The sequence below is a fragment of the Macaca nemestrina genome, chromosome 11 (genome assembly GCF_043159975.1).
Source record: "Macaca nemestrina isolate mMacNem1 chromosome 11, mMacNem.hap1, whole genome shotgun sequence".
NCBI classification, from domain to species: Eukaryota; Metazoa; Chordata; class Mammalia; order Primates; family Cercopithecidae; genus Macaca; species Macaca nemestrina.
In genome coordinates this window covers 90015059-90028825 of record NC_092135.1, presented here as the reverse complement: position 1 = coordinate 90028825, position 13767 = coordinate 90015059, and the positions used below count along the sequence as shown (strand labels likewise).

Sequence of the window (13767 nt, the reverse complement as noted above, 5' to 3'; positions counted from 1 at the left end):
TTGTTTCAGTCATTTTAAATCAACCCTGGAACCAGGCAGAGTATACATTAATACAAGGCGTTATTCTCCTTCAATTGTAGTTAAGGGTGCTTGCGTGCTATCACTGTTGTGATAGAAGCCTGTTTGCCTCTGTCCCAATAGTGAAGGCAGAAAACTCTCCCTATGAGGAAAGAAAACTTTCCTGAGTCACACACACAGCTGCTTTCCTCCCTTAGCTTGGCAGCTCCTGTAATGAGTTTCTAGTTTGGAACGTAGTACAGATCAGGAAAAAAGCAGGAAAGGGTAGAGCAGGACGGACATGGTGGTTAGATTTTTGCCTTGGTGCTTCACTATAATATGCCTTAAGTAGCGAGCCACCAAGTCCTAATGACTCTTCCTTTTCTTCCATATAGTGAATGCCTCCCTCTGGGGCTTTCCTTCCTTGTCCCTATACCTAACAGCAATAGCCTGGGAACTAGTCCCTCTGCCTGCACTCTACTGCTAGCATCATCTTTCTAAAGCACCGCTTTCATCATGTTGACCTGCTCATCACACTGTGCTCAAAAAGCTTTCAGGACTCCCCATTGCCCAGAAGATAAAGGTCACTCCTTGGACTGGAATTGAGGCCCTTTGCAATCTGTCTAGAGCGTTGTGTTCAGTCACATTGGATGAGAAGAGTTCATTCTAACCAGACTGATCTATCTGTGATCCTCCCAGCACACTGTGCACTGTCTTCCTCCATACATTTCCCCAGGCCTTCTCTCCACCACTGTTCTTCATCTAAATCCTACTCTTCTTTCCAGATAGTTCACTTTCCACCTCCTCCTCCCTATCTTATGAGCATAAAGCAAAAGAGTCATAAGGAAGTTGGAGCAAGGTGCCAGACACAGGGGAACCTCATGATAATTTCATCCCCTTTTTTTGCCACTTCTCCCACAGAAAAAGCTAACTTGCTTTAAGATACTGATTTCTGACTGCCCCTCCAGATATTATTGCAACAAAATTTGTCACGATGAATCTTATATAGAGTAAATCTGGAAAATCTCTTAGCCTTAGAAGGTGAGAAAGATTATCTAATGTAATTCCAGCTCACCCTGTCTGCACATCAGAATCACCTGTAGCATTTTTGACAACAACGACTACCTAGGCCTCACAGCAGACCTCCTAAATGAGAATCTCTGAGTTGCAACCCAACCATCTGGGTTTTTTAAGTATTTCACAGAAGATTTTGATCTGCATCTAGAATTTAAAATCCAGGACTTGAAAGCCAGAAGTTAATGCTGGACAATATTTATTTGATTACAACTTCTCAGAAATTTTGTTAAGCAATTGATATGCCTTTAGTGACTACAGTCTTGAGTCATTATCTCCATTTTCACAGGTGAGGATTCTTAAGCTTGGGAAAGTGAAGTAGCCCAGTGCCATCCAGCTAGTAAATAAGCCTCATTAACTACAGGTCTATCTAATACGAAGTTCCAACCTGTAGTCACATTCTCCATCTGCTTTTATTATAATTAGACATTATTTCAATATGTGGCCATCAGTCTCTTTCCCAGCAATAGTTCCCTCTCTTCAAAATGTGATTCTGTTTTTTGAAAGTTCTGGGACCACCCAGGGCAAGAGTTTCGCAGCTCAGTTTTCTTTGATTGGCTATTTGTTGTCCTAATCTATTTCTGATCAGTAAGGCCCAGTATTCCCAAGACCTTCCCCATGTAATGGGCCAACTTCTATGTTTTGCATCCTTATAAAGAGATCGATACTAATGGCAACTAAGCTTTTTCCACATGCAAGATAAGCCTAGCCACCCTGGAAAACCTGAGTGCAGTCCTGGGTAATGCTTCTGGAGAATGGCATTATTCATTCCTCCTAGATTTCAAAACTAAAAGGATTACCCACTCTAAGTTTGAAAAAGAAACAAAAAAAAGTCACCTGAGACCTGAGTAATGACATGGGAGACTTACTAGCCTTGCCAGTCAATGCTTTTCTACCCTTTGAATAGAGGGTTTAATTTTTCGATGCATTTTCACATCTTTTACCTCATATTTTTCTCTCACAACTCAGTCATTCCTGCACTGCAGTTTCCTTACAGATAAAATACTTATAATCAAGTTCCATCAAAAGGAGTGATGTGAGAGTTAATGAGTAAATGGGCTTAAAGTATCATAAGCATCTTGAATGAAAGGTACACACTGTTTTTACTGTTACTAATATAATGCAGTTCATCCATTACGGATCTGACAGGGAGCACAGACAGCAGCTCTGACCTCATTTACTGGCCAGGCCAGAGAGGGTCTGCATAATGGCCCCAGAGAAAGACACCCTCAAGAGAAACAAAACAACCACAGTCAAGGTCCAAAACAACCCAGAAAGCCAGCCTCACTGCAGTGCAGTTGGGTGCTTTGAAACTAACTGGGAATATTGTGTGGTCAAAATACGGAATGGACACCGAGTCAAGGACCTTGGGAGAGGAATAAGTGACAGCCATGTTTAATAGATGAAACAAAATCTAGTGAAATTAGAGGGCAGCCACAAACCAGACACATGAATAAGTAATTTGCTAGCTGCCAGGTTCTGCATTCTCACACTCTGGCAGATGACAAGGCACTTCTAAATACACAGAGAAGCTTATTTAACTCATTGCAGATCATCCTTGGAAGAGCAATTTCAAGTGAGGCAGGGAATTAAATTAATGTCAAACCCCCCGAAAATATTGATGAGCTAGTTATAAATGTATATGAGTGGTCTTAAATGCTACCTTTTACTGCTCTAATTTAGGTTCCTTACTCCATCAAGTGGTCTTTAAAAATTATTTCCTATTTCTCTTCTATCTTATAATTCAGAGAGCTAAGGTTTTCAGTCAATGTTAATTTTCTTTGAAGGATTTTCAGAGGGTAGTATTACCACATACAGACCCTTGAAATTATTATTTTCGAGTAAGGCTGATTTTCTTTGTAGCCTAGAAGAAAAGAGATCTATGTAATCGCAGTGTCAAAATGTCAAAAGACTGAGGTTGAAAAAAAGAAGAAGAAAAGAAAAGAAAACACAAAAAACCTTAAAGGCATTCGTGCAGTCCTCAGCTTTACAAATCCTTGGCTCACATAAAATACTTGTGACATGCTATAATTAACTAGTTACTCCTCTCGGAATGAATAATAATGCAATTATTTGCCAAAAGCAGTGAAGGGATAGTTTCTGTTTTCAAAAATGTGTGCTTTTCATTTCTGTAGAAAGAAAAACCCTTGATTAATTTACATATGCTGCTAAAGTGACCTGCAGTTTCACCATTACATTATATGATAATTGCTACCTTTTTCTTTTTTCTTTTTTAATCTTTAAAATGTATTTTTTAATTATTTATTTATTTAGAGACAAGGACTCACTATTTTGCCCAGGCTGCTCTCAAACTCCTAACCTCAAGTGATTTTCTCCCTCAGCCGCCTGAGTGGCTGGGACTACAGACATACACCACTGCACCTGGCTCTTGTGTCACCTTTTTATCAGAGCGTTATGTTTTTCAGTGGTTTAATGTAGCAATAAACTGACAAGTTGCTATCATGTTCAAATTATATTGGTGCCTGAAACTGTACCCAAATACCACAAATGAGAAGTAGTAGCCTGCCTGGTGAAAACATTTTCTTGTCCCAGTTGGACTTTGATGCCATCGAGATTACTAACTGCTTGTTCCCTGTTTCCTTTGTCTGTGGAAACACAAATAAAAGGAGAACAGTGAGCCTTAGTTCTTCAAGAACCACCTCTCCTTTGGAGACCCCACATCTGCCAAGTAGCACAAAGTTATTTCTCCTAGGTGTTAATATATAACACACAGTTAATATACAACACAATGAATATTTTCAACTCCTTCAACACCATCCGCCATTCTCTCAGTAATTTGTTCAACAACCATCTATTGAAGATGTTTGTAATGCACTGTACTAGGTACCAGGATGTCAAAGGTAAGTAAAACACCTTGCCCTTGAGAAGGTTTCAGAAAGGTAGAGGTATAAACAAGTAAACAGGCAAATTACCAATGCAGTAAATGCACCATGGAGGTGAGTGTGAACCCCCCACCCCCAACACATACACATTTTTTCACTCATATAAACACACAAAACCCCCTCTACCCCATGAATGTAAACTTCCCAAAATGCCTCTTTGAAAGTTTTGAAGCAGACACTTGGAAAAAAAATTAATGCTAAAACCCTCTAATTTTGTAATTTCAGTAGAGTTCATTGAGCTATACATTTGTGTGTGTGTCTGTGTGTGTGTATTTGTGTGTAAATATTCGTTTTCATGTAGATCTTTATATAGCATTTTATTTAAGGATAAAATATTTTGAGCAACTGATGCTTTAGATAGGTTAATCTAACGCCCATAAAATTAGTTACTAATTCTAAAACCAGGTTTTAGTTTGCAATGTCTTAAAACTAACATTCACTGATGTATCCCAGTGATACACAAAAAGTCTGGATTGCTTGTTTGAGAAGACAAGGACCAAGAGTCAATATGATTTAAATTCATAAAATCATGATACCTATTCCAAGAGCAGACATAGCCTTGTTTTCCAAATCCTACTTACTCAAAGGATTCCTTTAATCAGTGAATGATAGGAATTTGGGTCTGTGATAGGAGTTTGGGTCTGTCTTTCCTTGTACTTTCAGTATGTAGAACAGGGCAGGCTCTGGCATCAGACTGCCTAGATTTTAATTTAGGCTCTTCCATTTGCTAGCTGTGAGATTTCTCCAAGTCTCAATTTTCTTATCTGTAAGATGGGCATAGTAATAGTAACTTTTAGAATAGCAACCTTTCTTTAAGAATGTAAAATTGTATTCATTCATTTCGTTTAGCTATCTATTCAACATGTAGTTATTGAAAGTTTCATGTGTGCAAGGTATTGGGCCCATTGGGGAATGCAAAGATAATTCAATCACTGCAAATAGAGATCAAGATGGACTTGGAGTTTCAGACTGTGGTCCTGGAATCCTGCATGTTTTTCTAATTGAGTAAGCTTAATAGACATAGATACATGGAATACAGTAAATAATGGTTATGTAATCAGAGTTTATTGGTCTTTTGGAAACAAAGAAATGGTAGGTCCTTGGTAATCCAGTCACAACATTTCCTTTTCCCTAAGCTTCATTGTTTTTGTGTTTTGTTTTGTTTTGTTTTGTTTTTGAAACAGAGTCCCATTCTGTTGCCCAGGCTAGAGTGTAATGGCAGCATCTTAGCTCACCGCAACCTCCACCTCTCCCATTCAAGTGATTCTCCTGCCTCAGCCTCTGAGTAGCTGGAATTACAGGTGCCTACCAGCACATCTGGCTAATTTTTGTATTTTTAGTAGAGTCAGCATTTCACCGTATTGGCCAGGCTGGTCTCGAACTCCTGACCTCAGGTGATCTGCCCACCTTGGCCTCCTAGGGTGCTGGGATTACAGGCATGAGCCACCATGCCTGGCCAGCTTATTGTTTTCAAGCCATTTTAGCAAATCTTTGAATTTTCTTCAACTTATTCACAAAAAGAAAAATATTCTCCATAGATTTTCAATTTCCAATGATTGCTGAGAGCCACATGAAGTATTTTTGAAATGTACTCTTGCATTTATTTAATATATGCAAGTATATAGAGTAGGGAGCAAAGATGGAGGTTAATGATGAGGATATGCAATTGAGAAAAAGACCAGTATAATCCATGCTTTCCTGAAGCTTATATCCCAGGGAAACTTTCACCTCAAGGAATGAATCTATATTCTCCTCTTGGGCTGAGAATAAAAACATCAACCGTCTATACCTATTTCTTAGCTATTCCATGAAAGGCTTTATTTGCAGCAACAAGAGCCAGGAATATTGAGAGGAAACAAATCTTGAAAGGAGGCCTTGAGTGAGCAATGCTAGGAAAGGAAAGGGGAGAGGATGTCAGCAGCAGAAAAGCTGTGGGACTAAAATAAGATTAGTCAAACTGAAAATAAATAAATAAATAAATAAATAAATACACCAACTGGAGAATCTTGTAAAATATTCCACACAATTTTTCAATTTGGTGTTAAAAGTTAAGTGAATTTTTCACTGAAACATTGATTCTAACCAGTCTAGTTCAATCAAATGTTAGCTTTCTATCTGTATTAGTCCATTTTCACACTACTGATAAAGACATACCCAAGACTGGGCAATTTACAAAAGAAAGAGGTTTAATGGACTCACAGTTCCAAGTGGGTACAGAGGCCTCACAATCATGGCAGAAAGTGAAAGGCGTGGCAGCAGACAAGAGAAGAGAGCTTGTGTAGGGAAATTTCCCTTTATGAAACCATCAGATCTCTTGAGACCTATTCACTATCATGAGAACAGCAAGGGAAATACCTGCCCCCATGATTCAATTGTCTCCTACCAGGTTGCTACCACAACACTTAGGAATTATGGGAGCTACAATTCAAGATGAAATTTGGGTGGATACACAGCCAAACCGTATCACCATATCTATTCCTTTTGCACCATTTTGTCATGCTATCAAATGGGTTTCTGAACTGCCAATTAGTTTTTGTCTATATATATATATATATATTTAGAAATGTATTATATATATATTTCTAAATTTCTTTGGAGTTGATTTGGAGATACCTTCAAAGTCCTGATATCTTATCTAATTTACCATTTAGGTAGACAAATGGCAGAACATACCTTTCTCTCTGTTTTTCTCCTGCTAACAAACAACTTTATAGAAGACCTTGAAGGAGATAATTCCTAGAGTCTAACACAACAACAAACAGTCAGAATCTAAACTGGTTTGAAGGCAAAAGAAGCTACCTTTTTAAAAATGCAAATGTCAACCTCCCCACTCCTTTTTTATTTAATATAATGATTAAGGCTTGGCCTACAAAGTCACTTATCCACATCCACTCTGTAAGAACCAGAAGCTCTTTGAACACATAGGCAACTCCTGATCTCAGGTTTTCAGATGCCAAGAGTCAATTGAGGTAGCAATGTCGTGTTCCAGTAGCTTGTGATCACATGGCAACATCAAAGCTGAGGTAGGAACACCACTCCTCGATGAGTTAAGTGTTTAGAGATGGTTGCCATCTGTTCTAGCTATTTGTTCCTAAATAGGTAAATGTAAAAATAACCAGGCATTCCTACAGCAATTCTCTTACAAAAAAAGAAAAAAAAAAGTTCATTAGCACATTTTCTGCCAGCATTTTTAAACAGCAATCTAGGTAATTCTGACACAGATGGTCTAAGGGCTACACTCGGAGACGCACTGGTGTGTAGACAAACCCTCTCTCACTCAATCAACAGACTGATCAAGCATTGATTCCCAGGAATTGAGTCTGGTGCCAGGATGACTACTTAAGAATATAGAATGTTAGAAGCTACCCTAGATTTACTGGAGCCCAGAAATCTGCTTATGAATCCGTATACTTAAAAGTTCTCCAGGAGATTGTAATAACACAGTCTGTGGTATTAGAGAGAAGGGGTTGGGTTTTAGCTTACTAAATCTATGAGTGGGTCCTTATTCCACAATTTACCAGTGTCTAACCTTATGTAATATCTTTGGTCTGTGAAACAGCTGTTGTGAGGATTAAATAAAGCAATACATGTTGAGAGTCTAGCATGTAGTAACCTGCTTGCCATTGTATGCCTAGCTCTCAGTAAGATATACAGAAGTAAAACTGTATGCTTCATGACTTTGGGAAACATATAATCTATTTATAAAACAACATAAATATTAATAAAAATGTGAAATATGAGTTTATATTCTAAAGCTGTAACATGATTGTACACACACACCAAAAAGCACACAAGACCCAATATTCAGAATAATACAATAGAGAAGTATAATGACATAGGAACAATCATGTAAAATTTTCTTTAAAATGTTTAATTCTTCTTTAGGTAACCTAATTCTCATTAAATCACCGAATTTTTATTTAGATTATAGAAAAATATTAACATCATGAGTGGCAATCAACTTGTATTTATTATTTGATTATTTAAAATGAGGGGTAGAAAAATAGCACTGTATACCTGGGAAGGGGTTTCATAGGATATGCCTAAAGGGGCCCAAGACAACCCTGAAATTTTATACAGAAGCTTTGTTTATATGAACATGGATATTTCTGGGGAGAGATCTATAGCTTTCATTTTTCCAAAGGGTTTTGTGGCCCCCCCCAAAATGTTAAGGACAACTGAAGATTACCATTTAGTACATTTTATGTGCATTCTTATTTATGCCAAAGAAATACAACTCCTGATTGCATGCCCAATAATTTACTTGTTTGCTTTCTCTGACCTGTCCTCTGAGTCAGTTTTCCACAAGTTTTAACCAGTCAAATATCCCAAAAAAAGAAGAAAGTAAGATTCAATTTAAGAAAACTCTAAAGCAGAGTTTCGTGACTACCTCAGCCTATTGCTATTCTTCAGACATCAGCATGGAAATTTATGTACATGTTTTTAAAGTTCCAGGGCAGAGATTAACTCATGATCATTTTTGAGTTTTTCCTTTTCATTTTTTATCCATTGCTCAGTTGTTTGAATTATTTTCTATTAGTTCTGTGTTTCTTTTCTTCTCAGGTAGGAAAGTGAAGGAACTTCCCTGGAAGGATACAATTCAATTTTGCCAACTTGCATTTTGTCAACTTAGCAATTCTTTCATTTGTATTTTACTTATAATGCGGTAACAACACTATTGATATTACATGTTTTTATTTCTCTGGTTTTTTTAGGTGTGTGTGTAATATTGACTGTTCTCAAACCAACTTCAATCCCCTCTGTGCTTCTGATGGGAAATCTTATGATAATGCATGTCAAATCAAAGAAGCATCGTGTCAGAAACAGGAGAAAATTGAAGTCATGTCTTTGGGTCGATGTCAAGGTAATGTTCATACCAAAATTCATTTCGAAGAATGTTTTTAGTCTTTGTGCAAAAATGAAAAGTGAAGAAAACTCCTTATTAGGCAGCTATTCCATTTTCAAAATGCAGTTCTTATTTACAATGGATCGTAGAGTCTACTGTAGCATTTTTGTCAATTATAGGATTTTGAGGGGCTCTCAGCAACCGTCCAGATCTGTCTCTATACAATGGAACTGTATTGTCACAACGCCATAAACACAGAAGCTAATATCACAAGATAGCAGACAATTTTCTTGCAAAGGGAAAAAAGAAAGTCAAAGACATTTTTAAAACGAATCTAAGAATTTATTAGACATCCTTGAAACTAAAAGCAAATCACTTCATTTTTATGTATTGATTCAGTACAAATATTTAAAATGCATTTTTAAAAGCAAAAGGTACTAGAATGTTCTATTTTCTTTCTTGTTCAGAAACAAGCATTTTCTTAGTTTTTGATTTGCTACTCCTTTGCCCAATTTTTCTCAGTTATAATTATGAATCTTCTTCTTTTCTCAAACTTTAGAAAGCTCTCTTCATTTTACTATTTGCTCTCAAACAGAAATTGACATTGTAAATCTGTCTTAGTATACAGGTTGCTTAGAACTCCAGTTGTAAAAATTCCTTAATTGCAATGAAGATATTGTTGGAGGAAATATATAAGTTTCATATTAGATATTTAGGAAACAGTTAATCAATGTGTATTGTTAATTTTTTAACACAGATAACACAACTACAACTACTAAGTCTGAAGATGGGCATTATGCAAGAACAGATTATGCAGGTACATAATATTTTCTTCTACAAAATGTGAGCTCTTCTATTAAAAGAGAGTCCTGGGAAATGGTTGTTTACCACTTATTCCAAAGTGAAACTTGCAAGACTTCTAACATGTGCTAGTCTTCTCTTGCCTAGTTCAAGCTTTCATTAGGCAAGACTAATTTTTTGTTCAAGCAAAGAAGACATACTTTTTTTTGCCAGAGTTAAAGCAATTGTCAAAAATGTCACTAAGACATAATTAGCTTGTTTTGACTGTGCAAATGGTACAAATAACAAAACATTCATCAAATTAATAGCATCAGTGGAAATCAATGCAATTTTTGGCAATATATTGTAATAAATGCAAGTGTTCTTGTTTAAATTTTCGTTAAAGGTCAACAATGAAAACTTTGCTAGTCTCTAAAAAGCTAGAAAGGACAGCTACAAACAGTAATGCAGGTTGTCTTATTTAGATGCAAAGTTAAAAATGTATATATGGTTTTTTTAATAGTAAATTTCCTTAGCTTATTTTGAAACTAAAATGTAGTTTCTCAGACATGCAAAATTATAAAGCACCTTATATAAAAATATAAATCATATTTAGCAATTATTTCACTTTGAAGAATGTCTCTAGCTAATCTAACTTTTCTAGAGTGAGAAATAATTCATGTGTATGCAATTGAAATTTTAACAGATACTTAAATGTTATAGAAATTTGGGATAAAATATATAAATAATATTATATAGGTTGATAATGATATGTGAAGTTTTCAGGCAGAGCTTTTCATTTAGATATTAAGCAATCATAACTAGATTTATGGCAAATATTCAATCAAAAAGAGTAGTTTCTTATCTTTTAAAATATTTACTACCATCTATTCTTTCTTTCTTTCTGAAATTTTGTTTTCTTTAACAACAGGATAAATGTCTATGACACTGAAAAAAATTAGTTAATATAATTATAGACATCTGAAACCTCTTAGAATTTGGAAATAAAAGATATTTTAAACATTTCCCACATTTTATCTTAATGTTTTTCAATATGTAGATGGAATTTTTATGCGCTATAAGACAGAAATTATCATGGACAATTATACATGGAAAAACATTGGCTCTACTATTATGTAGCCATTCCTAAAGTGTCCAGGAGAGATATTTACAGATGTTCCTTGAAAAGAATAGTTCAGTGGTCTATAAGTTTGGAAGAGCTCATATAAACAAACGGATCTTCTACCCAGAACTTCTCACAGCTCTTTTGTTCATTATAAAATATTTAAGAGACATGCATCTTTTATTTATTTGTTTTACTTTTTGTTGTGGAGAGTTTCAAATAAAGGTAAAATACACAAATGTAGGCTCTATAGCATACTGAACCCACAAGTACTCATCATTCAAGTCCAGTAACACCAACCCATGGCTAACCCATCCCTGTCCTCACCCCTATCCTTTTCCTCTATTTTCATAATATGTGGAAGCAAATCCTGGAAATTTCATCATTTCATTCACAAATAGCATGCATCTTTAAAAAAATCAATAATTTTTTAACAAAATTACAATACTATAATCATATCTAATAAAATTATAAATAGTTCCTTATAATACACAGCTTTTAACAAAGTTGTTTGATAACACATTTTGCAGCATGTTTTGCAGTATTAATGTTTCCAAGAATGTACATTGTGATATGCTGATCCACAGAAATATTATTAAAAATAATAAAAGATAATGAAAAATCAAAGTCTGAGGCTAATTGTATATATTTTAAATTTTAAATGAAAACAAATTTAAATTGTTTATATTTTTATAAACAATTATTATATTTTGATGGTGTTATAAGCCACTGGTACTAACTGCAATTAAAATACCTTTATTCCTACTTTGCAAACTAATTCATTTGGAAAAATATTCAAAAATGTAGAATTTATGCATACCTTCTTTAGTGAACCATCCGTCTTTGTACTCATTGAAAAATCAAGCCTCTCCCTGAGAATTTTGTTCCTGAAACAAAGAACTCTTCAAGTTGATCTGTGTCACTATACAAATATATATGCATTTATAAAATTGTTCCCATAAATATCATGAGAGATTCTACTGGTCTCTCAAAGTCATTTATATTGCATGTTAACATTTTGCCCATTTCAAAGAGATTTGATAATTGAATTTTTATTCCAAAAAGTATTTATATATGGACTTGGTTTTAAACAGATTATCTCTAATGTTGAGTGTCACTGTTCTTAATTGGCATGTTTTTCGTATCTTATTACTTTATTGGGTATCGGAAGAAAAAAATACATTTTTAATACATGCAAATTAAAATTCTTCTGTCACTCAGTGTAGTCCAGGATCTTCTAGTTTGATGTCAGATTTATCTTAAAAACTCTTAAAGAAAAACTTTTAAGATAAAAGTAAATTTTAAAAATACATGTTTGTTGAAATCCAAGTTTAAGACAGGAACAAAGATAATGTCAATTGAAGCTTGTAATTCCTGGTTAAACACTGATTGCATACTTTAAGATTCTCAAGACATTTATTTTAGATATATTTATCTTCATTAATGGTTTCATTAGAATACAATATACACCCTCTTTAGAAATCATTTAAGTAATAGTCATGTTCCTCAACATTTCCAAGCTTCCAATAGTATTTAGTTTCCTGAATTTGGGAACACGAACTTTGGAAAAAACTAAAAGGAACCAAATAGAGAGTCTATGTGTCATTGTCCTCTTAATTTCTATTTCACATGCTAAAATCTGTCCAAGGAGGAAAAATAGGAATTGTGTGACTCCTATCCCTCAAAGTTTGCTGTGTGCTCACAGCTCATTTAATGTCATAGCCACTTCCCGTGTTAGACACACATTCACGGACTCTCCCACCAGAGGGAAGTAAGGATCTAACACACTCTTATTTTTGCCTTATATGTCATTAATACTATAGATTAAAAACCCTTACTTATCTCTCCCAGTTTTTTGTTTGAGCCTACTTTAAGAGTCATTAATACAGGAACACATGTTTCTGATTAGAAAATGGAGATCTTCTTGAAAGAAAGCCTAACTCTTAAAATAAATTAATTGTATCTCATTTTTAATATCAGTTAAAAGAGATCCCAGCAAGGATCAGCAGGAGGTGAATTACCAAAACGTGCAAAAAATGCAAACGAAGGGAGCAATGCCTTCAACAAGACTAATATGTACAGTATACTAGAGTGTGGCAGACTTGCTCAGAGACTGAATTCCATGATCCTCAAAAGCACATAAATGTAGTCGGCACCAGGAAACCAAAGAATTTGCTCAATCATCCCTGCCAGTATTACTTTCTGGTTGCATCTGATTTGGGTCTCTATTCTACCCTCTGTCCTTTAATGAGACCCAAGGCATTACTGAGTTTTGAATAAAGGGCTTTGGATCTCTTCATTTCAAAGCCCAGTGACAGGATACCTGTCAAATGAGCTAAACAGGCCATTTAATGTTATTCTCCCTTCATCACTATAAGACTTGGGCTTAGATTTAAGTCTGTCTGTACACCCACAGAAAGATTCAGGGAACACAGATTTTACAAACCCACGAAGCTAGGGCTTTCCAGGCTTTTGTTTTAAATTGCTAAAATTAAACTGTCCTTTGGGAAGTTTTTAAATAGCAAATGTTTTACACCTCTTGAAATTTGCAACATTTTCTTTCATATATATGTGTATACGTGTGTGTGTGTGTATATATACCCCTCATGTCTTCTAATGGAAAAAAAAATGAAGTTCAACTATTTGTTTTTCTTTATCCAGTATTTATGTATATTTTCTGATTGTGTTTTCTGTCTAAAAGTTTGTTCATGCTTCAAAAAAAGGGCTATATTTTTTCCAGTAAAAATGTACTTAATTTTATAAGTTGTTAGATACTTTATAAAATGAAGTCAGATGATACTGGTTTTAATTATCTAGAAAATAAAATATTTTTTATTTTATGACATCCTATACCAGTTTTCAGAGTTTGCAGTGTTTTATAATTAAAATACATTTGTATTTTTCTTCCATATTGTTTAAATTGAAATTGTTTAAATAGAAATTGAAAACATGAAATCAGAATTGTTAAAGAAAATAAATATACCAACAACATAGACTATTACAGTTACTGCATTTAGCCCTAAGTTTCTTTGCAACCAACACAA

General features: G+C 34.9%; 1 protein-coding gene across 1 annotated transcript in view; it reads left to right on the top strand.

Annotated features, from left to right (window-relative positions):
• Positions 1 to 13767, top strand: part of LOC105468192 (transmembrane protein with EGF like and two follistatin like domains 2) — a 249456-nt gene that overhangs the window by 183968 nt on the left and 51721 nt on the right. The window contains exons 6-7 of the mRNA XM_011718234.3: positions 8690 to 8838; positions 9578 to 9637. Of these exons, the coding sequence (XP_011716536.1) occupies positions 8690 to 8838; positions 9578 to 9637 (209 nt within the window). The remainder of the gene's footprint in view (positions 1 to 8689; positions 8839 to 9577; positions 9638 to 13767) is intronic.